The 27,542-nt window shown below is 39.6% G+C and overlaps 1 protein-coding gene across 9 annotated transcripts in view; it reads left to right on the forward strand.

The window, feature by feature from the left end:
- The window catches only part of PPFIBP1 (PPFIA binding protein 1), a 174,704-nt gene that overhangs the window by 97,746 nt on the left and 49,416 nt on the right, over positions 1–27,542 (forward strand). For all 9 annotated transcript variants that reach the window (XM_042992007.1, XM_042992008.1, XM_042992014.1 and 6 more), the window contains 2 exons: positions 14,690–14,788; positions 17,925–18,130. In XM_042992007.1, coding sequence (XP_042847941.1) covers positions 14,725–14,788; positions 17,925–18,130 — 270 coding nt within the window. In that variant the 5' untranslated portion in view covers positions 14,690–14,724. The remainder of the gene's footprint in view (positions 1–14,689; positions 14,789–17,924; positions 18,131–27,542) is intronic.

Consider the following 27,542-nt stretch of genomic DNA (forward strand, 5'->3'; position numbering starts at 1 on the left):
CAATGTTTTCAGTTTCTTTGGATAAATACACAGAAGTGGGATTGCTGGATCATATGGTAGCTTTGTTTTTCATTTTTTGACAACCTCCACAGTTTTCCATAGTGGCCACACTAATTTACATTCACACCAAAGGTACATAAGGGTTTTCTTTCTCTCCATATCCTCACCAGCATTTGTTACTTGTCTTTTTGACTCTAGCCATTCTGACAAATGTGAAGTGATATCTCATTGTGGTTTTGATTTTCATTTCCCTGAAGATTGGTGATTTTGAGCTTCTTTTCATGCACCTGTTGTCCATCTGTATATCTTCTTTGGAATAAATGCCCATTTTTAAAATCTGATTTTTTTATTTTTTTGCTATTCAACTTTATATATTTTGGGTATTAACCTCTTATCAGATATATGATTTACAAATATTTTCTCCCATTCTGTAGGTTACCTTTTAATATTACTGATGAATTCCTTTGCTGTGCAAAAGCTTTTTCACTTGATATAGTCCCACTGGTTTAATTCTGCTTTTGTTGCCTGGGGGATTTTTTTTTTTTTTTCTAATTATGAGATGAGTAGATGGCAGCCAGACTGGAGTGGGGAGAGGGGAAAGCAGTATGTGGGGACCACTCATTTCAGGGGTGTAATTGTGAAGAGTCAGAGCTAGATCTGTAACTTATGAAGGGCAAAGGGAAGGATTTGGGAGCTTTCTGCTGGTTTGTTTTGGCTAGGATTTTTAGGTCCAGAAGATTTTTGACATTTTATTGGTTGAGCAGAAGGGAATAATTGAAGATGAAAGAGAAAGAGGGAGCAGTTGAAAAAAAAGGCTGGGATGAGATCAAGAGTAAGGGTGGCAAGTTTTCTTAGGACAGAAGATGGGAGAAGACAAGTTAAGTATACACTTAGAGGAGAGCTCCCTAGGATTCTCTGTCCAGTAGGGTATGAAGTAATCTACTGAGTTTAAGCGTGGGCAGGAATAGGAATAGACTAGGGGAGAATTTTGTAGGGATTCTTGGAGACAGCCATCATGAAGAATGTGATAGGGAGGGAACTAACGATGCATGCGGGGATTGATGAGTAGCACCAAGTGTCCAGTCACGGTTAGATAGCAGGCATTGGAAGTGGAACCCGCTGGGCTTTCTCTAGCAACACTGGTTACAGCTGACTCGAGACATAGCCAGGAGTTTCTTGGGGAAAAATACATTTTTGATACTATATTACCTTTTTTTAAAAATTATCTTAACGTTTTATTTATTTTTGAGAGACAGAGTGCAAGTGGGGGAGGAGCAGAGAGAGAGGGAGACACAGACTCTGAAGCTGAGCTCTCAGCACAGAGCCTGACACGGGGCTTGAACCCACGAACGGTGGTGGGATCATGACCTCAGCCGAAGTAGCTGCTTAACCGACTGAGCCAGCCTGGCGCCTCAATACTATATTACTTTTTACCACAAGGCAAAATTTGAGGCATCCTGAGATTAAGATAATTTAAAGAAAGACTTTCCATACGCAGAATAAAAATAGCAAAAATATAAAAACCAAGTATCTTGTTTCTTTGCCTTGTTTTTAAAGCTTAAGCAAGCACCATGTTACCCCAGTCATTTAGAATGTCCAAGTTTGGGGTTGGCACTAGAAAATAATTCAGATGCTGTACTTGGCTAGGGAAAAAAGGTATGTCTCTGGTGGGTGGGCTCACTTAACCAGTCTGTGCAATGGACTTGATTGGATGGTGAATGCAGAAATTGGGGGTGTTCATGTGAATGAAAACTCCTCAGTGCTTGGAACAGTAGTTTCTGGCATGTGGTGGGGATGTGATAAATACTCTTTGAATGAACATGTATGTGTATCAATGAATGTATACATTTTTTCATGTCATTTTGAAGCACTTGTTCTGTATACAGTAAAATATGAAAAATCCTGATTAATATTTGCCATTTGGTAGCCTTGCCCTAGTTATTCAACAGATAGCACATTCTCTCTTGAAAGGTGTGGGTTACCAGAACTTTTATTAAAATGAAAAAAAAAATTGGGTTGATGATCTAAAACACAGAATTGCCAAATAAGTCCATTAATGTACCATTCTTTCCTGTGCAGCACTCTATAGGAGGGAGAGAGAGAGAGAGAGAGCGCGAGCGAGGGAGAGTATAGCATGCTTTATGGTGATTAGTGAATAGTTTTGTGTTGGTGGATATAAATGATTATTCATTTATTTATTGAATCTTTACTGAGCACTATATCCTGAGCTAAGCTTGGTAGAAATTATTAAGAGTAGGACCTTAGTTCTTAAAAAGCTCATTCAAGTAGAGACTCTATTCCACAGGCCTAGTTAAGTGAGCCTACCTGCCAAGTATAGCATCTAGCAGAGACAACTAATGGTTCCATATGGTACCTGGCAATAGAAGTATATATATATGCAAAAGGAGTGCTATGGGAGTGTTTGATGCCATAGTCACGAATTTTGCTTGGGTGTTCTGCCATGACATATAGCTTTCACGTATAAGATGCTGGTGTTTCGTTTGGCTTTAGTGCAAAAGATAGCAGGTGATGACTCCATGGATGATGATTTAGTAGCTCTTGCTTCCTTCCTTTGATAGGTAGAGGAAGTACTTGTCATGCTCAGAGTTGGGAGCAGGCAGGTTAGTCACCTCAGTAAATGGCCACCCCATCCTTCTATGGAGTAGGCCACAGCCCTTGAGTCCTTTCTTTTTCCCAAGCAGTGTATCAAATTGTGTTAGCTTTTCCATCAAAACACACACAAGATGATAAAGGTGTTGATATCTTATTGGGGGTGTGTTATGTAGGTGTGTGCATTCATCAGAACTCATCAAACCGTACAGTTAAGACCTGTGCATTTCACTGTGTGACTTCTCTTCTCCCCTTATACAGACTACATGAAGCTACATCAAGTTCTCCCTTCTGGCCATTGTACTGGTTGGTTGTTTCTACATGGAAGCTCTTCCTATATAGTCATGTGACTTTCCCCCTCACCTCTTTTTTTTTTTTTTAAGTTTATTTATTTATTTTGTGAAAGAGAGGGAGAGAGAGAGAGAGAGAGGGAGAGAGAGAGAGAGAGAGAGAGAGAGAGAGAGAGAGAGAGAACAAGTTGGGGAGGGGCAGAGAATCCCAAGCAGGTTGCACGGGAGCCAGACATGGGGCTCGATCTCATGAATTGTGAGGTCATGACCTAAGCCCAAATCAAGACTCAGATGCTCAACCCACTGAGCCACCGAGGGCCCCTCCCCCTCACCTCTTACCAAGCTTTGCCCGGCATCATTTTATCATTGGGGTCTTTCCTGATTAGCATATTAAAATTGTGACTCCCTGTCATTCCCTTTCTGCACAAAGAGCCATCACAATGTATAATTAAGAGCATGGGCTCTAGAGTTGGGTCCGTCTGGCCTCACATCCTTCTTCTAGCTGTATGACTTGAGTGTCTTTCTGTGGCTCAGTTTTATAACCTATAAAATAGGGCTAAATATTTGTCAATAGGATTATTGAGAAGATTCAATGAATTAATACATGAAAAGCATGTAAAACAGTGACCGATACATAGTAAGTTAATGTTAACTTAATTCTCCTTTGCTTTGTTTTCCCATATCACTTATCACCATATCATCTACTGTATATTTAAACTATTTGCTTATAGTTTCTTGCCATTAGAATAACAGCTTTTACTCTTTTTTCTTCTCCATTTTCTTTTTTTCTTTTTCTTTACTGTTATACCCTCATCACTTACATAATAGGTACTCAGTAAATATTGTTCAGGGTATCTTGGTGGCTCAGTCAGTTGAATGTCTGACTCGATTTCGGCTCAGGTCATGATCTCAGGGTCATGTGATCGAGCCCAGCGTCCAGCTCCACGCTGAACATGGAGCCTTCCTAAGATTCTTTCTCTCCCTCTCCCCTTCCCCTGCTCTCTCACACAAAAGAAAAAATATATATATATTGTTTAGTCAGTGGGTGAACGTGCATATAGGAGAGGATTCTGTGGACTGTCAGGAGGCTGTGGGATGGGTTGGGGCAGGGGTTCACCGACATTTCCTGCATTTGGCCGGATAGTAAATACTTTAGGCTTTGTGAGTTACAACTACTCATTCTGCCGCTGAACGTGCAAGTAGCCACAGATGATATGTGAACGAATGAGTGTGACTTTGTTCCAATGAAACTTTATTTACAGAAACAGGTAGTGGGCCTGAGTTGGCTTATGGGCTATAGTTTGTCAGCTCTTGTGTTGGGAAATAATTTTTGGCCTCACTTTCCTGATTCTCTTTACCCCTCCCCTAAGACATCTCCCACTGCAGCAGTTAGTGCTAGTCATTCACAACTGAAATAGAAATAGTTTGCAAAACATTGTATCATCCATCAATTAATACTTGATTGGGGACTCATTAATTGTACAAAATTTTCATGTCTTTTTAATATTTTAATAGTGAACAACAGTGTTAAGAATATATTTTGTACTTTCAGCTATATCATTTCAGGGCCCTGTTTTTCTTCTTTTACAATAACTTTTTTTATTTTAGTTAATACACAGTACAGTCTTGGTTTCACAAATGGCTCTGGCTTGGATTTTTTTCCTCCAGGAGCTGAAGACTTGTCTGTTATGGCCAGAGACATATATGCTATTAAAGAAAAAGATGACCTTCCACTTACTATACAGCCAAGAGTGTAACTAACTCCTCATTGAAACAAAACCAACAGAAATTATCCACTAGACAGTTTAGTTTTTTAAATTATTATAGAGTCTTATTCCTCCACAAAACTGTTCCCTAGCCCACAGTTTTTACCATTCTCCCCAATCCATTTGGTATGCTGGCGGGATTCTTTCATTTTTAAATACAGTACATTTTTGGCCATGTAGTATTAGTGACAGACTATGAAGTTTTAGCATGAACTATGTAGCCTTTATTGCTATAATTAAAACCAACTGGATCAGAAATTAAATGTGTTTTGCTGCTGTGATGCATCATAAGAATATTCTGTATTTTTTTTAATGTTTATTTTTGAGAGACAGAGAGAGAGAGAGTGAGCATGGGAAACGCAGAGAGGGAGGAAGAGAGACAATCCCAAGCAGGGTCCATACTGTCAGCACAGAACCCTATGCGGGGCTCAAACCCATGAACCGTGAGATCATGACCTGAGCTGAAATCTAGAGTCGAATGCTTAACCAACTAAGCCACCCAGGCGCCCCTGCTGTGATGCATTGTAATTAGACAAAGAAGTTCAAGTATATGACTGCCACTGATAATAATTTTACACAACCCAAATGGTTTTTGTTTCACTTCTTCTGTTTCACTTCGAATTTAAGCACATGTCATCATCAATGCTAACAGTTTTCTGTTTGTCATTTAATTATTTTAATCATGTGACATGTGTGCAGAGAGAACCTGAACGGTGCTCCCCAGTTGTTGGGTTTCTCTTGCTCCCCATGCTGCCTGTTCTCTCTCTCTCTGTGATCCACGGTTGCAGTTTCCAATCTGAGTACTGGGTACACACTTTCTCCCAAGACACTTGCCTGGTGTGTCCTCCAAAGCACTGCTTCTCCAGCCATCTCTGGTAAAGGACCAGTGTTTTTTTTTTGTTTTTGTTTTTTTTTCTTATTTCCAATTCATCATGGATTGATTTTGTAAAATTCAATTTTAAAAAATTGGGTGGGCCAGAAAAATGATCACAAAATTGGATATCATAGCAAGGTCCAGTTGCTATAAGATTTTCTAAATACTTAGTTTCTGAACTTAACTCATAGTTGACCGATGACAGTTAATGAACCAGTTCACAGACCACATTTTAAGTCGTTGCACTATAGAGTAGTCTTTCTCAAGTGTTTTTGACCTAGTGTAATATATACTTTCTTCTATCATGATGCAATACATATGCATGCATGCCCCCCAAGCTCCTTCCCCATTATGCTGAAACCATGGGAATGTCAGCTACCTAAAGGCAGAGGTATTTTTCTTTTTTTGCTCGTACCTGGCACATGGTAGGCCTTCAGTTAATATTTATTGCATACAGATGTGTGTATATATAACTGAATCAAAAGTTTCACAAAACAATACTTAACCTTTTCTTCTTGTGGGACACTCTTGATGTTTTCTATTTTATTCAAATGTTGATTGCAATGTGCTAAATTTATTTCACCGCCTTCTGATTATAGGGGTCATGACCCACAGTGTATAAAACATGCTTGTCCTTTCCCTCCCTTTTAGAGCTTTGAGTAGCTATTAACCCTCTCCTGCCCTCCGCAGGGTATCAGTCTGGATTTCCGATATCCCAGAATTGCTTACTTCTTGCCAGCTAAGGCTAGGTTGGTAGACCTGGCAGAAAACTAGGAGACAGATGAGTCTCCGGGTTTGTAAAAGCTAAAAAGAAGAGATGCGTGAGGGTTAGGGTTAGAGTAGCTAGAAAAGTCAGAAGTTAAAACCTGTTCAGGCCCCCTAATACTCCTCCATCCTGTTGGGAACTCAGTTTGCAAACTCTTATTAGAAATAACATCATCCCAAAGTTGCACAATGGCTTTGGTTCACCTACGTTTTGAAGAGTGTGAAAATTCACTTTGTAAGATTGTAGGTGATAGCAGCCATCAGATTTATCCAAATTTCTCTTAAGAGTCAGGGTGAGGAAATAGGTTTTTGACATATGCAGCTACGAGGAAGGTCACACTATTCGCTGCAAACAGGACACAGGAGCTAGAGTCATTTTGACAGAAGCGTACCTGCTTGAGGAGCCGCTGGAACACGGCACCACGCTGGAAGCCTGCTGTCTGCCACACGAGATACTGCCGATACACAGCTTAGTCGAGGAGGCAAATATTATAAAATTAGGGCTCTGTGGACTCATGCCCGGGGTGCTCTGAGAGAGGCAACAAGGCCTTGGCAGCACGGATCCCCAAGCTGAATCTTGAGACTAAGTGTCCCAGGGCATACAGGGCGGTCCGAGCAGGGAAGGAGCAGCTCTCGTGACTGCACGGAGGTTCAGGGACGGGTATGTTGTGCAGCATGCTAGGCAGTCAGGGCTGCACACGCTGGAGGTAGGTATGTAATCTGCTTTGGAAGCTCGTGAGAAGGGTCAAGGTTGGTGGTCTGAGTCAGGGCTGACTAGCCTTTTCGTGAATACCTATGGGGAACAACATGGGTTTTGGGTTCAAACCTTACTTCTTGAGTGACCTTAGACAAATTCACAACTTCTTCTTGCAGTCATTATAGCTAACGATAGTTAGATCAGGAGAAATGGGACAGTCTTCCACCTTCTCACAAGATCTTCAGATTTACTGATATTTAGTACAGTCAGTTTTTCAAATAGTAGCAACATGCTTTTATTCAAGAAGTAAAGGATCTTGGCTTATTGTGTTCACCTTTTTATCAATTCCCTTGTAGTTATTCCTAAATATTAATATAGAGCTGAGAAGCTCGTTTCCTTTTATCTTGTCCTGTTTTCCCTTGGTGTTTCATTTATTTACTTACCAATGTGGCCCCATCATCTTTTGGCTCTTCATATTAGTGAGCAAGAGAAGTAACTTTGACTAAGGCACAGTCATTAATACTTGCACTTTTATGCTGTGCCTCACAAACTCTCTGTGAGAGGCCATCCCATTTTCTGAGTGCGTGTTTTTGTTTATGCAGGTGGTTAAAATAAGTATTTTCTTATTTGGTTTGTAAATATTTGGTGAGACCTTGGTGTGCTTGAGGTCATGACAGAAAAATAAAGTATTTAAGACAACATATCATGGTCAAGGGTGTTTGAAAATCCTATCGTCTACAGATATGGATGAAAAAATTGTAAATATCTTATTATGGAAAATCTCAAATATATGAAAGTGTAGAGAGAATAGTGTGATGTTATCGCATGTACTTATCAGTCACTTTCAACAATCTTGACTAATCTTGTGTCATTTATATCTTTACCCTTCTTCCCTTCCTGTTTATTATTTTAAAGCAAATTCCAGATGTCATATTTTATCAGTGAATATTTTGCTAATAACTTCTAAAAAAGTAAGAACTCTTAATTATTATAACTTAAAAACTAAAATAATCCCCTAATATCATCAAATATACAGTGTTCACATTTTCAATGATATCATCAATATTATACTTTAGAGTTTGACAAATTAACATTTTTTTAACGTTTATTTATTATTGAGAGGGAGAGAGAGAGAGAGAGAGAGAGAGAGTGAGTGTGAGTGGGGGGAGGGTCAGAGAAAGAGGTAGACACAGAATCCAAAGCAGGCTCCAGGCTCTGAGCTGTCAGCACAGAGCCCAGTGCGGGCTTGATCTCAGAAACCATGAAATCATGACCTGAGCCGAAATTGGATGCTTAACCAACTGAGCCACCCAGGCGCCCCTGACAGATTTTAAAAATTATGTTGAACATTAGATATCACCCCTACTGCCAACATCCCCAGTCTTTCTGTTTTTGGCACTTCCTGGGCACCTTGACCTCCACTTCTTGCCATTGTTGCCTTTTCAAGTGATTCTGAATTAATTTTACAGGGATGTTAGAGCAGATTGGAGGTGAAAAGGATTTGGGCTAATAGAGTGGGGAGGAGAAAGTATGTGATGACAGATGCATAGCAGAGAACCAGAAAACAAGGAGGATTGCATAAGAATCATAAAATGTTACAGGCATAAGGGCTTAATAGTTGAAGTTTAAAAGGAGAGTTACCGGGTTGAAACCTGAATTGTTTATTCAGAGCTGTTATTTTTGGATCAAAAGAAGCAGTGACTGGGGAGAGGAGCTCTTCCCTTGTTTACCTTGGTCGCCAGTTCAACCTCATCTTGGGTGGAGCTTGTTGTCCCAAAAGGAAAGATGGGTTCTTATGCTCTAGCACAGTGAGTGAGTGTGAATCAGAATCACCTGCACAGCCTGTAAAAACCTCCTAGAATTTCTCATTCAGTAGGTTTTGGGTGGACTCAAGGATTTGCATTCTAACTAGGAGCAGGTGAGGCTGCTGCTGGTCCAGGAACCACACCTCGGGAATCACTGATAGTCCGAACTACTCAGTCTTTCCATTTTTAAGACATTTTATCTTTGCTGAGACTGTATTGCTGCATACCCTGGGAATATTGTATAATTGATTAACATCCCTAGTGAGCATCTTGGGAGGAGAAATTGATGAGAAATCTATGAGTAATTTATATGAAAATATATATTGTTTTCATAATGACTATATAATAATATGGCACTCCACCAGCCTAGTGGAATGTTTGTAAACATTCTCTTAACATAAAGGATTTCTTCTTCTAAGTGTCTTGATCTCTGTGAATTGTATCTGTCTCTGGGCATGAATTAGAAGTTCTCTTCAAACCTAAATATTTGAGCTAAGGAAAGCAGAGAAAGCTAGGATAAATGGCATTCTTACCCAAGTTTAGAACAAACTTACTAATTTTCTTAGTCTTTTTTTCCTTCTTCACAGAGAGACTGGGAAGTGAGCCTGACCTAAAACATCAGTCAGTCAGCAACCCAGCAAAATGTGGTTTTCTGCCAACTCTTTAGCTACCACGCCCATTGCTGGAACTTTCCTTAATATTTTATCCCATTCAAATCTACTCTAAATGGGTCCTGACCAAGCTTGAAATATACCCAGAACCTGCTTTTCTATTGAATCTTTTTTGTGTGTGTGTCCTTTAATATATGAATGTTATCCCCAGAAGATTGCTTTTCCAAGACTTCTCTAAATTTATTTTTATTGAGCCATTGGAATAGGAAACCACTAGACTAAGGACTTCTGCAAATAGCGCTGATCTGTTTGTTTACTTTAGTTTTTTTTAATGTTTATTTTGAGAGAGAGGTGGAGGGGAGAGGCAGAGAGGGGGGAGAGAATCTGTTCTGTCAACGCAGAGCCTGACTCAGGGCTCCATACAATGAGATCATGGCCTGAGCCAAAATCAAGAGTCAGACCCTTAACCAGCTGAGCCACCCCACCCCAAGATGGCTGTTTAAATCACCCAACAAATAGGGCTTTCCCAAGTTTGAGCCATGACATTGAACCCAAACCCCTCTCTTTTGTTGTGGTAGTTATATTTTCTGGTATTTTTTTCCCTTCAGCAAGTCATTCAAAGAAGTACATTATTAGCTCTTTAGAGTTCAGAAGTGAATTTGCTATCATATGAAAATTATTGGATGTTGAAGTTTTAATCTAAATGATTTGTGGACCCACAAGACCAAATTATAATCAGCAGGTTTCTGGGTAGGCAATGAATTAGAACAAAGGGACTTGGATATTTGGAGTCTTTTACTTTGGACCTCAAGTGTATAATTGGATTATTCATTATCTTTGATTTATGACATCATTATAAGTCCATGCATTTGCTTTTTACATTAACCCTTTTATTTAGTTCATTTTAAAACTACAGTCTCATTTTTTTAGTTAAAAAAATTTTTTTAATGTTTATTTTGAGAGAGAAAGTGGGGGAGGGGTAGAGAGAGGGAGAGAGAGAATCCCAAGCAGGCTCCACACTGTCAGTACAGAGCTGGATTCGGGGCTTGATTTCAGAAACCGTGAGATCATGACTTGAGCCGAAACCAAGAGTCAGGTGCTTAACTGACTGAGGCAACCAGCCGCCCCTCTACAATTTCATTTTTAATTGATAACAGTCTTTACCAAATTTTAAAATTTGAGATGAAATTTACATACAGTGAAATGCACACATCTTAAAGTGTATAGTTTGATGAGTTTTGACAAATGTATAAGCTTGTGTAACCAACCACTCAATCAGTATATTGAACAGGAACTCCCCCTGGCCATGCCCCCCCCCCCCCCCGATCATTTGCCATTTCCTGCAAGTAACTGTCGTCTTACTTTCTATCACTGTAGATTGCTGCTTGTTCTTGATTCATATAAAAGAAATCTTGTAGTACATAGTTGTTCATCTCTGGCTTTTGCTCAGCATAATGTTGCATGTGTCAGTAGTTCAGTCTTCTTTATTGTGGAGTAATTTTCCACTGTATTGGGAGTAATATTGTATTAAGTGTGTAAGGATCTTTTTAGAACAAGGGATTTTCTGAAGCCTTTTTATTTAGCCTTACTGTTTTTAAAAATACTTTTACCCAGCCATGAAAGTTGACATAGTTTTATCAACACAGATGCTCATTAAATTGGGCTGCCTCTAAAATAACTCAAGCCATGGGCAAGTCAGAATTTTAATAAATATGGAAATTCTATTTTAATATTAGTCCCACTTCAGTTTGCTGTTCTTAACTCTTCGGTGTAGTCCTTTGAAGTCCAACTGGAATTTTTTGAGACTTACTTTGTGGCCTTGCATATATGGCCCATCCTGATGAATATAGTGGATTTGAAAAGAATGTATATTCTGCATTTTGATTTTTTTTTTTTAGTATAAATTGATTTAGGTAAGGATGGTTGATTATATTGTTCAAGTTTTCTATGTTATTACTGGATTTTTTCCCCCCTACCTTTGCCATTCCAAAAGAGGGGTGAAAAGGAAGAACAAATGACAGGTGGGACAAACAAAAAGGACAGGACTGTACACTTACATCTAACCATATCAACAATTACATCAAATACAAATGACTTAATTTATGTAATTCTTCTTTAATTTTGTTGGGTTCTGCCATATGTATTTGGAAGTTCTGTTATTAGTTGCAAAAATATTTGTGATTGTTACGACTTCCTGATGAATTGACTCATCGTTATAAATATCTCTTTCTAGTGATACTTCTTTGTTGAAAGCTATTTTTCTTATATTAATATAGTCACTCCTGCTTTATTAGGCTTACTATGTATATATGATACTTCATTTTTCATCCTTTTACTTTATATTTCTTTATATTTAAAGTACATCTCTATTAACCGCATATAGTTAGGTTTGTCTTTTTTTTTTTTTTCTTTTCTTTTTTCTTTTTAGCCAGTCTGATAATCTCTGGCTTTCAATAGTGTTCATTCTGTTTATATTTAATGTAATTATTTATATGATTGAATTTAAAGCTACCATCTTACCATTTGATTTCTATTTCTCCCATCTGTTTATTGTCCCACCATTACTGCCCTACTTTTGGATTGACGATTTTCTTAGTATTCCATTTCACTAACCCAGTTGGCTTTTTACTTACATCTCTGTAGTTTGTAATTTTAATGGATTATATCATATATGCTTAGCATAGCCTACCATGAATTAGTATTAAGAAGTTTACCCCCTTCTTTCCTTTGAGCCAATAAGATTTTGATAGCTAGGATCTACTCTGTATCCCAAAAAGATATATAAATGTCTATCTCATGTATTATGGTTCCCTTTACTCAAGAGCTGAATTCCCTCCAGTTTCTACCAGCTTGTGTTTGCTCTCCAGTTTCTTCAAAACTGTTTTTATACTTTATCCAGTGTTTTGTATTGCTATTTGTGGGAAGGTTTGTCCAATAAAGTCTATTCCACATTATCAGAAGTGAAATTGCCATTTTGTCACTTTTAATGATGTACCAAGCACTCTTCTGAAGCTATTACCTAACTCAAAAACTTGACAGTAACCTTTATTCATCTATATAACTCTTCTTCTCAGTCTATCCCCTCTATCGCCCGATATCCCTGACTTGAGTCATCCACCATCCTGAATTTCATGTTGCCATTTCTTCTTTTCTTTTTGTATAGTTATGTTGAATCTGTATGTATTTCTAAAATCTATTTATATTTGTATTGTTTTAACTTACAAAAATTTTGCTGAATTTATTGGAGACTTATAATTTGCTATTATACTATATAGATTTGATCATACTACACATATATTACTTTGGTTTGTTTTGACAGCTGTATGTAATTCCATTGTGTAAATATACTAGTTTATTCATCTTCTCTTGTGTTGGACATTTGGTTTGTGTCCACATTTTCAGTCCTATGAACATTTTTGTATGTTCATGATTATGTACTTCGGAGTAAATATTGTTAGATTGAAAATTAATGCATTTAATTGTAGATGATAATGCCAAACTGTTATTCATAAAGTTGTTAAGCCATTTCACATTCCCACCGCCATTCCGTAAGAGACTCTGTGAGGCTACATTTTCTGTAATACTTGGCAGTGTCAGTTTGTTGTTGTTTTTTTTAACCAGTTGCCTGGGTATAAAACGGTATCACATTGTTTGTCTAAAATTCCTTGTACTAATGACATTAAGCCTCTTCCTATGTTTATTAGCTGAAGGTGTTTTTTGTTATACGTCTGTTCGTGTCAACCCTGCTTCCTTTTTTTAATTGATTTGTAGAAATTCTATATTTTAAATACCATTGAACTAGACCATCTATTCATGACTACTTTTCTTTTTAATTTTTTTTTCATTTATATATTTTTGAGAGACAGAGACAGAATGAGAACGGGGGAGGGGGAGGGGCAGAGACAGAGGGAGACACAGAATCCGAAGCAGGCTCCAGGCTCTGAGCTGGCAGCCCAGAGCCCAATGCGGGGCTTGAAACCCATGAACTGTGAGATTACGACCTGAGCTGAAGTTGGACGCTTAACCGACTGAACCACCTAGGAGCCCCTATACATGACTACTTTTGATTTGTTAAAGACGTGTTTGGCATTTGCATCCATCATTCTCTCAGACTACCCTATTTAATTTGCAAACCTTTCCATTTTTCCTGCTCCATTTTTCCCTTTTATCACATACTACATTTGCAATGTTGTATACATTTTTATTAGCTATTTTACATGTAGTAGTAGGCTGCTACTACATGTTAAGTATAGAGGTTGAGAATAAGCATTTATAAATATTTATTGCAGATAAACAAATAATTATTGCTTTAGGCCTTTTGGGAGAATTTACATGGGTGCTTAGTCTAGTATCTGAAGTGCATTAATTAATATTGGAAATCACATAGCCTTGACTTTTTCTTGTTAATAATCAAATTTTTTGCCAAGATAATTTCAATTATATTTTTTCACAGGTAGAAGAATGAGTAGATTGTGGCATAATTTCAGCATAAGCCTATTTTTCAGATAGACTCAGATAAACAGAAATTTAATATGTATTATATAAGACCTAGATTAAAACCTGGTGTTTGCTCTATATTGGCTGTGTTTCTGTTGCAAAAATCAACAGACATCTTTGATATTATCTATCTAATGGAGACAGGTTTATTCATTTCATAGAGTTGTCATGATTAAGGATTATGAGTAATTTATGTAAATGTATAGGGACCACTGTAGGCACTCAGTACATGGTAGCTGTTGTTATATTACAAAATCCCAGTAGGTGTGTGCAAGTGTGTTTAGTGTATATGCTAATAAACTCTTCTTGTAGGCACGTCTTATGAGACGGGGGGTGGGGGGGGGTGGGGGGCGGGGAGCCAAAATTGGAAGAGCAGAAATTGGGTGGCGCTGGTGCAGGGAGAAAAAAATCTGTCCACTGAGCATTGCTGATGGCCCCTCAGGAAGTTTCCATCAGTATCTTCAATGCTTTTCATTGAGACTTAGAGCTCTGTAGAGTATAGCATGGAAACCATTCTACTGGCTGTTAAACACCTTGAGTGCAAGAACTGAAACTTCCTTATTTTATTACCTAATGGAGCATGTGCTCTTGCAGGACGGTAGACGGTGGGCCACAGCATGTTAAGCGAGCCAGGTCATTCAGCTCTGCCATTTCAGAAGCTCTCTCTCCGTGTTTGACATCTAGGTGGGGTTGCAATTTGAAGTTGAGTTACCATACCCTCCAGGAAGCACGTGTCACGTAAAGGATGTAATGGTGACATCATTGCTTTTTCAGCTCTAGGTTGGAATTTGCCCTTGACAGATAACAACATGATGAGTGATGCAAGTGACATGCTGGCTGCGGCGCTGGAGCAGATGGACGGGATTATAGCAGGTAATCTGCGTCCTCTGAAAGGTGGTGTCACCACATTGACTCTGCGCTCTTGGCTTTTTCATTACAACACTTTTATTCCCTTTCCACTTGCTTATTTTCATGTATTGGCTGCCTTTAGATTCCACATAGTTGCATCTTGGTCCCTCTTCTCCATTTTACACATTTGATTTTAAAATGCCAAATTCCATTCCATCCTAGGTTTCTGACTCAAGGATAAAGAAACAGCATCTCATGTGATTTCTGTGCAGGTAGTCTGTGGACCACACTTTGGGGGATAATGCTCTACCCTGTATCCACGGATGTTCTGATCTGTTCCCTGATCACTTTCCCACCAATGACTCTCACTTTGTATTTGCTTTCTCAGTTCTCTGCTAAGCTTCAGGTCTCTAACTGCCAATCAGGTACTCCTTTGAAATAGCCTATATGCATATCCATGTCATCATGTACAACTTTGAGCTCATTATCTTTCCTCAGAAGCCCCTCTAGTAGTCTTTGTCTTGTCTAATTTCATAACCTTCCATCCACACAGTTTCCTAAATAGAAATTTAAGTCATTCTAGACCTTTGTCCCTCATTGTCCCTATTTAAGTCAAGTTCTATCCATTCTACCTCTTTTCTGCCGTTCCCTTTTATCCTCTCTAAAACCTGTCTTGTCTGTGCTTACCACTGTCTGGCTTTATCCAAGTAACCCTCACGCTTGATGTTCTTGAGGCTCTTGCTTTCTCGCTCTAGTCCGTCATTCTCTGGACCACCAGAATGTCCTTTATGAAACACACATCTGGTTGTATTACTCCCTTGTTAAGAACCTTCAGCAATTCTCTATTATGGAGATGGAGCAAAAACAGTGTAGACCATTGCCTCCTTGTTTTCTCTTCATGACCAAGGAGACTGACTAGCAGGTGAACCCTTTCAGTCCCTTGTGGTCTTCCAGGGGTAGTGGCTACCTAAGGTCTCATGTCACATTTTGTATTTTGTCACAGGAGAAATACATTTATGTATTTAGGAACTTAGTGTAATGAAGAGAAGGTTGAATGGGCAAGTGGGTAGGTAGGTCAGGATCAAGGTGGAATTTGGCTTCTACCGCTTCTTAGTTCGAGCTGTCTTGGCCCCCGTTGCTTACTTTTCTGGACATAAATTTGACCCTGCTCTGTTTTAGTGGTTCAGAGAAACCAAAGGTGTTTTCTTGTCAGAGGGTCTTCTCTTGAGGGAAGTGGCAGGTCACACTTTGGCCTCCTTTGTATATCCCGGAGACCAGATTTCATGTTGACCTCCTTTGTAGATTAGACTACATCTTGAATACTGTATTCAGTGCTTGGAATATCAGTTTCAAAGAGGTTATTGGTAAACCTTACCTAGAGGAGGAGGTGACCACGAAGGTAAAGAGTTTGACAGTCACATCTGGCAAGGAAGGAACTGGTTAAGTTTAACCTAGAAAAGTATATTCTTGCTCAGGGCATGATATATACTGTCAAACAGTTGAAGGACTGCTAGATGTCTTTCTCTGTCACAATTTCAAAAAATATAACCAGAACCATTTGTAAACTGTTACCAGAGGTTATAACCTTATACTCTTAGTAGAACTCAAGTCAAGAGAAGTGGTATTTCTAGGACAGTAGTTGAGGCTTTATATTTTACATACTCCACTAGGTGAATGTGTTTGTACCTTAGCCCTGGCAGGGCTTGAGGGCCAACATTAGCGTTCTTAAGAAAATCAAATTTCCCAGGTCCTACCTCACAGTGAGTCCGTCAAGTAGCTTTGTGGGTAGAACCTGGTTTATGTTCTCAAATTAACATCGGTAGTTCTCCTCCTCAGGTAGGAGGGAGGGGGGAGATAAGACTACAAATATTTGAGGAGTTTTTCTAAATATGCATCTCTCCCCCATCCCCACCTGTTTTGTGATGGAGACTTAACAGAATGGAGGGTCAGTGTGGGCACATCTGTTTTTAATAATATTAATCAGGTGATCCTAATGCTTAAAACTGCTGGAATAGGACTTTTTAATGCTTTCCTGTTCCTCCATTTCCCTGACAGACTCTCCTCAATTTATATTTTTCTGGATTCTCTTCTCAGCCTTACATGGTTCTGGAGGAGATTGATTCAGAGGGTTATGTGAAGCATTTAGCAGTGGGCCTAGGATATCAATGGTTACCATTATTGTGGTTCAGCGCAGGTTTGGGTCCAAATCATTTGGTCCAGTATTAAGCAATGTTGGTGGGATGGACTAACTGAAAGAGAATTCCTCTCCCTACCGTTAGAATTGATCAAGTTGTATAGCCACTGGAGAGAGAATTTACACATTGGTTCACAGTTTTCTTCCAATTAGAAGACCTTTAGATTAATATGGTGATAGCCTAAATATAGTAATTATTGATACTTAAGTATAAAGCTAGTATGTATAGTTGATAGACCAGGAAATAAAAATCAAAGAGATGAAGAGGATATATATGCATGCTTTCAGAATGGGCTGTGGGTTCGTTATGTGGTTTTTAAGTAGTAGAGTGCTTTCCCTTGTAAGTAATAGGAAACAAAAATGGCTGTAAAACTTTTTTAAGCTGATATTAGCAAGAGTATTTGATGTTAGGCTGCAAACAAAATCATGGGAGAAAATGTTTATACACACAGGCTCATGCATTTATACACAAATGTATATATGTAATTCATTGAACTCCCCCAAAGTTTAAATTCTGGTAAATTAACTGGGAGCTGGCCCTGTTACATTTGACATTATGCTATGCAATTTCCACCTCAATGTGCAACTTCTCTGCAGGGAATTTCAAGACTTTGGGAAACTTAAAATTTGTATTTTCAGCTGATCTGCTACCTTCTTAGCAGAAAGTACCTTATTTCCATGAGGTCAGCACATCCTTCACCAAAGCCCATCACATTCTTACCATACTACCCGATTGGCCTCTCTATTAGGTATTTGATGATTGATATTTACCATCAATTATATGGTTTTATTTTTGTACCAAGAATCTATGACTTGGAAAGATTTTCATGACTGAATTATTTTCTTTTTCTTGTTGCTTGTTTTGATTATTCCTCACTGTGACCTGACTTGCTTTGGTCTATTATCTAAATCCTGTTTAGATAAATCCTGTTGCTCTCTGTGATTTTTTTCTTTTTTTTAACCTAGGTTCTAAGGCCTTGGAATATTCCAATGGAATTTTTGATTGCCAGTCTCCCACCTCCCCGTTCATGGGAAGCCTGCGAGCTCTGCACCTTGTAGAAGACCTGCGTGGGTTGTTAGAGATGATGGACACAGATGAGAAGGAAGGTTTGAGGTGCCAGATCCCAGATTCAACAGCAGAAACACTCGTCGAATGGCTTCAGAGTCAAATGGTAGGTGTCTGCACGTTACAAATCCCATGCTGTGAGTCTTTTGTTGCTTATTTCAAAATTTAGAATGTAAAATAGTGGATTCGAACACGAAAAAAAAAAGTATAGGGCAGCAGGTTTGCTGTGATTTTATCCCTTAATGGATCCTAATTCTCTTTAAGGGTAATTTTTTAAAAAGTACTGTTAGTGTACATTTCACGGGTCCCAGGAGTTCACCTCCTGATTTTGCCCATAAATGTGGGCTAGCTTTCAAATTTTGCTTGGATGACGTGCCGTGGCCTAAAACAAAGAGTCCTATAAGGGAAAGAACCTTGCGCGTGATAGATGCTTCCTCAGTAATAATGGGAAGTTCACTGTTAAAGGACCCAGTAGCAGTTCTAAATAGGAAGTAGGGTGCATAGACGCCTCCAAAAGCAGCGGAGCTCTGTAGCAGTATTTGATATGAAGTGCCATCTAGTGGTGTGTGGTGGTCATTTCAGTGCCTGTGCTTGAGTTAAACTGTAGAATTGGACTTTAAATGGTGCTCTTATTCATTTGAACAATGAGGCCTCTTTCTAGGCATCCGTCTCAAAAGCTGGTGGTGTGCCTGACGTGCCCTTTCCCTGAACACAATGGTAAATACCATGGTGTTAATATGTGTTGAACAAATACAACCTAAAGAATGCCGCTAAAAATACTCAAAGGAGAAGACAGGAAATGTGATCATTTTGTAGGTTATACACTTAAAAATGGTAAAAATGATACATTTTATGTGTGTATTGTACTACAACCAAAAATAAAAACATTAATAGGGTGATAAAATTGGGGGTTGGATGGTATTTTGGCATTTACAGATGCTGGTGCTGGAGACCACAGATCTGAATTTTTATTTTGGCTCTGACCCTTAGAAGCTTGTATGATTTGGGGCAATTTTTTTAAGCTGTTTGTGTCAGTTTCCTCATTTGTAAGATGAGGGAATGATAGTTTCTGCCACATAGGGTTGTGAGTCCCTTGAATTAATTTATGAGTGCTTGTCAGTGAACCTGGTAGATGATTAGTCAAAAAAGGTAATACCTCAGAATGGATTGTAGGGAGTAGAGGGAAAACCACGGGGTCCCTTTGCAAAGAGGCCAAGAGAGGGTTGGCTCCAATTACTAGGGGAGTTAGGTTACACATTACTCATACATAATTCACTTTTTGGGGGGGGGGCGGGGAGAGGGAGAGAGAGAGAGAGAGAGAGAGAGAGAGAGAGAGAGAGAGAGAGAGAGAGAGAGAGAGAGAGTGTGTGAGTGAGAGGGGGAGGGGCAGAGAGAAGGAGGCAGAACCTGCAGCAGGCTCAAGGCTATGAGCTGTCAGCACAGAGCCTGATGCGGGGCTCGATCTCATGAATGGTAAGATCCTGACCTGAGCCAAAGTTGGATGCTTAACCGACTGAGCCACCCAGGCACCCCTGTGGTTCACTTTTTTGACAGAAGTACAGACATCTCTCTGACAGAAGTACAGACTGTGGAGAAGCTTCCACAATATTTTAGAAGCACTTATTACTGGTTACATAATTAAGATTTCATTTAGGTTTAATGATAGCCAACTTGGGAGTCCACATACTGAAGAGTAATACTTATCTTCTTAGTGCAACTGGGCATTGGCATTTCTAATTATTACTTTGTCTGGGCCAGGGAGATCCCCTGGTTTCCTGTAGGATGCTGGTTATTCCTTCTCTGCTAATTTCTACCACCTATTTAATTGTTTCATATGATCAGAAGCTGGATAAGAAAAAAGAGAAAATTGTAACACTAGTAGTTTGTTACTGGTGAAGGGATATTAAATACATAAGAATGAATTTGCTTCAAGAAGATAGCTATAGCTGTAGCCTTCTAAACATGAAAAATTTTCTTTTAAGACTCAGAAGTTCCTCTCTGTGGTAAAAAACAAATCTATTGAATATGCCATGTTTGTTCAATTACTGAGGTAGAATTCTCTGTTTTGATTGTGAAATACTATCACGTTAATACAAATATTGATGGAGAATTACATGCTTTATCAAGCTCCAAGTTTAAGAGGGCAGACAGAAAAAATATGTCGAACTGTTTGAGCCAAGCAATTAGTTTCTGTTTACTTTAGGTCTAACTCAGTGAGTTGCCGAGAGAATTCTTATAGTGCTTTCTCCAGTAGACACAGTTGAGGATCGTGACCTTGATTAGGTCATGCAGTCCCAAAAGTGTCCAGTTATTTGACAGTTTTAATAGGAGGCATTCTCAAAATCAGCAGAAATTACAAAAATGTAGTTTTCAACAAAGCTAGTGAAAATGTGGCTGGCAGAACTCCAAGTCAGGCGTCATGGCCCATGAGATAAGTAAGGAGAAGTGCACTGCTTCTGACCTGAGAAATCACCACAGTATGTTTCTGTCTTAATCCTACATTAAAAAAAAGGCAGTATTAATTCTGAGTGTACCTTTTAAGAAAATTTGTGTAACCGGTTTCAGAAAAATAGAAACACTCGTGGGGGTACCTGGGTGGCTCAGTCATTTAAGGCTCTGACTCTTGGTTTCGGCTCAGGTCATGATCTCCTAGTTTCTTGAGTTTCGAGCCCCACGTTGGTCTCTGTGCTGGAGGTGGTGTGGAGCCTGCTTGGGATTCTCTCTCTCTCTCTCTCTCTCTCTCTCTCTCTGCCCTTCCCCCACTCACACTGTTTCTGTCTCAAAATGAATTAAAAAAAATAAAAGAAGTAAATAAAAACACACATTATTTAAAGAGTTCAGATGTGGGGCATGTTCTGTCCAGGGCTGCTGGCTATTCTCCCCAGGTCCCTGATGCTCAGCTCCGTGACCCATTGCAACACTGCCATCCTTGGATCCCCCGCTGCTCTCTGGCCAGCTTCTCTTCTCATGTGTGCCTCTGGGGGATGTTTTCTCAAGCCTTGGTAAACAAGGTACATTCAGATTGTATTCGGTACGTGGTCACAATTCTCTGAGTTATGCAGCATCTCGCTGAGACATCCTAGCTAAAGTTAAAGCTGCTCTTCCCCTCTGGTACCAGGCTTCTGATAAACTCCCATGAAAAGTGTCCACAGGCACAGGAAAGCAAGTGGACCGAGTCAGCAGAATTCTTGAAGGAAGCCAGTGCAGTGTGATAAGTGAGAGATGCACTTTGAATGAAAACCCTGGCCACCAATGTTGGTTAGGATTGAATGGAAAGAGACTTGTCTGTTATTTCATGAAAGTGAGCAAAGAAAGAGGAAGTGGCAAGGAAAATAGGGACAGTATTTTTTCTTCATCTCAAGTTAGCCCTTCTCAAAGTAGAAGATTCTCTTGCTGTATCTGCATCTGGTCACATAGCTGGCTTTCAGCAAATGTTGAATAAATGAATGAATGATGTTGAATGAATGAATGAATAATTCTCCTACTAGAATAGGAGCTGGGCCTTAGCTCCTAGGCCTTCATCTTCTATTCTTCATCCTTCTGTAACTCAGAGGGCTTTGGCATATTCTTGGTACTGGGATAATGTAGTCTCCACATAAACCCCTCTCCCTACTTTGAGCATAGTGGTGCACATGAAAACAAAGTGAGGAAGGGCCAGTGCCCATCTTCCCTACTCAAGTGAGGTGTCTAAAAGAATCTTTCGGAAGACACTAAAGAAATCCATCTCACTCACCCTGTGCTGGCCGTGGCTGCACAAATAAGGAGCTGTGCATGCATTAGCTGCATCATGGGCTAGCCAGTGTATCTTGGCACTTGATATTTTGGCAACAGAGACACCCAGATACTTCAAGGGAGGCTCCCTCCAGATGTTTCTAATGAAAACAGCAGATGAAAGCGCTTGGCATCTGCTGTTCTTGCAAGTATTTGAGATGTAGCTCTGTTTTTGGAGTCATGGATCTTAGAAGCTGGCCTACCACTGTGGTTCGTCTCACCCCAGAGCACTGGATTTTGCTCCAGTTGGCTGTCGAGTTAAGAAGATGTTTTGTCTCTGGAAGACAAGTACTGAGAAAATTAAAACGTAGAAGTAAAAGCCGTAGTCTGATTTTTGACCACATCTGCAGTCTTGGAAAGAAGAGAGTGTATTCAGGCTTATTCTGAGCTTCTGTCTTTGATGAACTTCCTGACAACACTGAATAAACTGATGTCTTTCCTGGAAGAGGGTCATGATTGGGCTTTTTGGGTGTGATGAAGTGTATATGAGATTGATTTCTCCCTTTGGTTTCCTTTTTGAGCAGAGATGAGATTTTGGAATAGAGGGCTTTCCAAAGAGGTTGTCCTTGTTGCCTTGGCATCGTATTTCCTTTTTAGAGCCACAACAGAATCTTCAGAGGGAAAAATAGATGGAATGTTTCAAGACTGACCAAGTCAGAGGTACAGTAGATAGTAAAAGGGGCACCAGCCAACCAGACAGGATGCTCCAGTGGCCCTGAATGGCAGTGGTGTTGCCCCGAGATAATTACAGCACAAGGATGAAGCCTCACCACCCTCATTCCATCATACTTGGTGAGAGGAAAGGGAGCAGAGTCCTGCAGCCTGGTGGCATGATTTCTAACGTTGTTGATACCATATTCTTTGATTCTATGGTCGGTAGTGTGGGAGATGCTTTCTTGTGCTGTTGAACCCCGGTAAAACGTTGACTGTGATGTTCATGGCTTTCAGGTCTTTCTCAGTCTATTCTACAAGAGTGTCTAGTAGAGAGCAAGCAATGAATGTATGCATGCAGCAGTAGAGAATGTCTGCATGCAACTGATTAGGAGGCATGAGGACCTTGTGTGAGATGTTTCCTTTGGTAGCTGGAGATAACATTTAATTAGAAGAGCTTTAGTGGGCTGTGCCTTCCTTTTTCTTTCTTGATCCTGAATTTTTTTTTAAATGTTTATTTTTGAGTGAGAGAGAGAGAGAGAGGGAGGGAGGGGCAGAAAGAGGGGGACAGAGGATCCGAAGTAGGTTCCAGGCTCTGTACTGACAGCAGAGAGCCTGATACGGGGCTCGAACCCACGAACTGTGAGATGATGACCTGAGCCGAAGTCGACACTCGACTGAATGAGCCACCTAGGTACTCTTTGATACTGAATTTTTAAAAATGTAATCATGAAATCAAAAACTGTATGGCAGTTTTTAAAACTAATTTTCAAAGTAAGTATGTTGACCTCGATGGATAGTATGTAGATGTTGGAGGGGGCTGCTGCGTGTGTGTATGTTATAGTACTAGTCTATTTCTTAACATTTGTTGTCCTTATAAAATTGAGCCGATGTTCTTTTCCCCATTTTAATTTAGCTACTCCCCGTTGTGTTTTGGGAATGTTCTATTCAAAATGAATTCTGTGCTACAACGTAAGTAACTATAATTGTGGCAAATCACTACTTGTGTGTTGATTTTGGATTTAGACAGGACAACAGAGCTTAGGAAAGAACAAAGCAAAATGAAGTTTGGGGAGAAAAGGGAGACAACTGTAGACTAATGCAAACCAACAGAACTAAGAAAATCAAAGGAAAACACAGTATGATGCTTTCAGAAAAATAATGGGCAAAATGTTCTTGTCTACTTTGAAATAATACCTGTTGGTACTGTGTGATGGGCATATAAAGTTTCATCATGCTAGTCTCTATTTTTATATATATATGTTGAAAATTTTGTATAATAAAACATTTTTTGAAAGGGAGGCACATGAGACAAGATGCTAATATTTATTATATCTTTATACTTGATTGTGTGTATATTTGATAATTAAAAGGAAATTAGGGGTGCCTGGGTGGCTCAGTCAGTTCAGTGTCCGACTCTTGATTTCAGCTCAGATCATGATCTCATGATCTCAGGTCCGTGAGTTTGAGCCCCACATTGGACTCTGAGCCTACAGCACAGGCCTGCTTGGGATTCTGTCTCTGCCCCTCCCCTGCTTGTGCTCTCTTTCTCACTCACTCAAAATAAATAAACTTTTTTAAGAAAGGAAATTAACACTAAAAAGAACTTCTATTTAGGTGGTGATGGGTGAGGTATATTGTGACTCTAATGTTATTTGTAGCACCTGCCATGTGAATTCAGGCAATTCATATTCCCAGGTGTGGTTCCTGACTAACTCTAAGATCTCATAATTCTGTAAGAAATAGAACTTTTCAGACATTTTCCCCTCATCATGCCAGGAAAATCTGGCAAACACCATGAGTTCCTTGATTAAAGTATGCTTATTACAGTCCCGCTGGATCCCCTGCCCTTCCCTCCCGAGTGTCCCACACCCACCTCCACATGCACTGCTAGCTGGATATGGTATTGAAACACCCAAGTTGATTCCAAGTTTGACTTAAACTTTCAGGTGGACTAAATGTAGTCAGTAAAGGGTTGCATCATGAGTTAAAGTAGAAAGAGTTATTCTGAAGGCATCTCTGGGATTTTGAGTAAGGTAATTTGGGCTGGTGTTCAATGCTCTGGATGCCCAATTGACTCAACAGGAGTTTATACTAAATATGTTTTTAATTATATGCTACGATTTTTAATTTTTAAAAAATGTTTTATTATATGCTAACTAATTTGGATGTAAATTTAAAAAAATAAAAAAAATTTAAAGAAATGTTTTATTATTTACTTTTTGAGAGAGAGAGACAGAGCATGAGCAGGGGAGGGGCAGAGAGAGAGGGAGACACAGAATCCAAAGCAGGCTCCAGGCAGGCTCTGAGCTGTCAGCACAGAGCCCAATGTGGGGCTCAAACTCATGAACCATGAGATCATGACCTGAGCCAAAGTCAGATGCTTAACTGACTGAGCTACCCAGGTGACCCATGTGCTCATGATTTTATAAGAATCTTGGAAGAATCAAAAGAAATGTACGACATTTTTGCACTGAGGGACTGTTAGGAAGAATAAGTGACCAGCTGTCATAAAATCACTAATAAATTATCCATGGCAGAATATGATGAAAAGCTAAATTGTGAAGGACAAGACCAGACACAGAAGGGAAGCCTGTGGAGGGGGAGAAGAGAATATGGCACAACATAAGGAGGAGGGGGTAGGAACTGGATTGGTAGGAACTTTGAAAGATGGATTTGTAGAGGCAAAAAGGAATGGGGGGGGGGTGAGTACAGTGGTGGACACAAAGCCTTGGGGTAGATGTTGGAGAAGGAGAATGGAAGATAGTTCATTAAGAGGAAGAAACTGAGAATGGTAAGGATAGAGGTGATCATTGTGAGTCTCAGAGAAGCAGGAAATTAAGGTTCCAAAGTATACGTGGAATAATGAGCTTTTTTAAAAAAATTTTTTTTAAAATGTTTATTTTTGAGAGAGAGAGAGAGTGAACACGTGCACGAGTGGGGGAGGGGCAGAGAGAGGGAGAAACAGAATATGAAGCAGGCTCCAGGCTCTGAGCTCTTACCACAGAACCTGACATGGGGCTCAAACCCACAAACCGTGAGATCATGACCTGAGCTGAAGTCAGATGTTTAACCAACTGAGCCACCTAAGTGCCCCAATGATGAGCTTTTAGAAGGAGTTAAGACTCAATTCCCCCAAGATTGGCAGGGGGAAAGAAAGGAAAGATGTTGGAGGCAGTATATACATTATCCTTTGGAGAACACATTACATAAGGGGGTTCATGCAAGATAGTCTCAATTACTAAAGTCCAGTAAAAAGGCTCTGGGAACACCTCCTAAACATGGTAGGAAGAGACAATACAGACTTGAAGTTGACCATGGAGGACATACCAGGTTGTAGGGAAACATGAGTGAAAGACTTGCTGAGATGTAAGAAAGCCAAATTAAAACCAAGCGTTCATTCATCTTTCATTCATCGGATGTTTATCGAACACCCCTCATTGTTCATTCAGCTCATTTGGTTCGTACTCATTGTATGTCAGATGCAAAGACAGACGTACTCACAAAGAATGCAGTTTGTTGGAAGAGAGGGACGTATGTGTAGCCAAGTATAACCTAGTCCATTCAGTATGATGCCTGCTGTGGTGAGGGTTCATCCGGATGTTGTAACTGGCATGTGAGTGAACAGGTAATTCAAGGAAGACTTGACAGACAAAGCTCTAATTGAACTGGACTTTAAAGAATGAGGAAAGGGTGGGAAATACTGTCCATGCAGAAGGAACAGAATTAGTGTGTGAGAGAGCATGCCATGTTTGGCTTTTGAGTGGTCTGGTAGGCAGAGCATGAGAGTCGGAGGGAAAAAAGAGGTGGTAGGATATTTGCCCGATGGAATTTACCTCTAACATTTATAAGGCAAAGGTAACAAAATTGGCAGAAATATAAATAAATGTGTGAACAAAATAGACCTTTACCTACTTGAATAGATCAACACAGGACTTTAAAATTATGCAACTACTCCATTGGTGGCTCTTAACTTTTGCTTCATTTTGCTATAGTGACTTTTAATGTTTTTTTTTTTTTTGATTACTCAAGCATTATGAACACTCATAAATATCAGTAGTCTTGAGAAATGTGAGTATGTTCATTGTGAGTCAATTTTTAGTAATTTAATTTTTTTAAGTTTATTTATTTTGAGAGAGAGGGAGGGGGAGAGAGGGGAGGAGTGGGAGAGGGGCAGAGAGGGAAAGAGAATCCCAAGCAGTCTCCACTGCCAGTGCAGAGCCTGATGCAGGGCTCAGTCCCACAAACTGGGAGATCATGACCTGAGCCGAAATTAAGAGTCGCTTAACCAACTGAGCCACCCAGGTGCCCCTAGTATTGTGATTTTAAGATAATTTTGTGATACTGATTTTGGAACTTCTCCTTTCCATATCATATGTAGTAGCTTCACAAAACATTTGTAGGACTTGCTATAGAAACACTTCTAATCTTTCTGTAATTTCCTTCAGTCAGAAGGAATAATGACTTTTACTTTTTGTCCTCATTGAACAGAAACCTTTTTTTTTTTTTTTTTTTTTTTTTTTTTTTTTTTTTTTTTGTCTATCTAATGAAATGTATCAGTTTATAAAGATTTGCTTGCATGGGGCTTTAAAAGCAGTTGCCTGCTAGTGTTCATAATCAGAACGAGGAATTTAAAGCTATACAGGGCCAGTCTGAGTACTTCCTTAGATTGAGGACATGGACATGTATTATATACATCCTGGCTCTTTTCCAAAAAATGTCCTCAAGAAATTACATAAATTTTGGGGCGCCTGAGTGGCTCAGTCACTTAAGCATCTGACTCTTGATTTCGTCTCAGGTCATGATCTTACGGTTCGTGAGATTGAGCCCTGTGTTGGGCTCCTCACTGACAGTATGGAGCCCACCGGGGATTCTCTCTCTCTACCCCCTCTGCCCCTCCCCTGCTCACGTGCATGCATACACGCATGTGCTCTCTCTCTCAAAATAAGTAAACGCTAAGAAAAAAAAAGTTACATAAATTTCATTTTCACGGTGGTCCCCAGGGTTGAAAGTCTTCCAGGCTATTCCATCTGACTCCTCATAGTACTTGTAATTTAATTCTGGGTCCTTCAGCTTACAATATGAACAGAATTATG

The sequence above is a fragment of the Panthera tigris genome, chromosome B4 (genome assembly GCF_018350195.1).
Source record: "Panthera tigris isolate Pti1 chromosome B4, P.tigris_Pti1_mat1.1, whole genome shotgun sequence".
Taxonomy (NCBI): domain Eukaryota; kingdom Metazoa; phylum Chordata; class Mammalia; order Carnivora; family Felidae; genus Panthera; species Panthera tigris.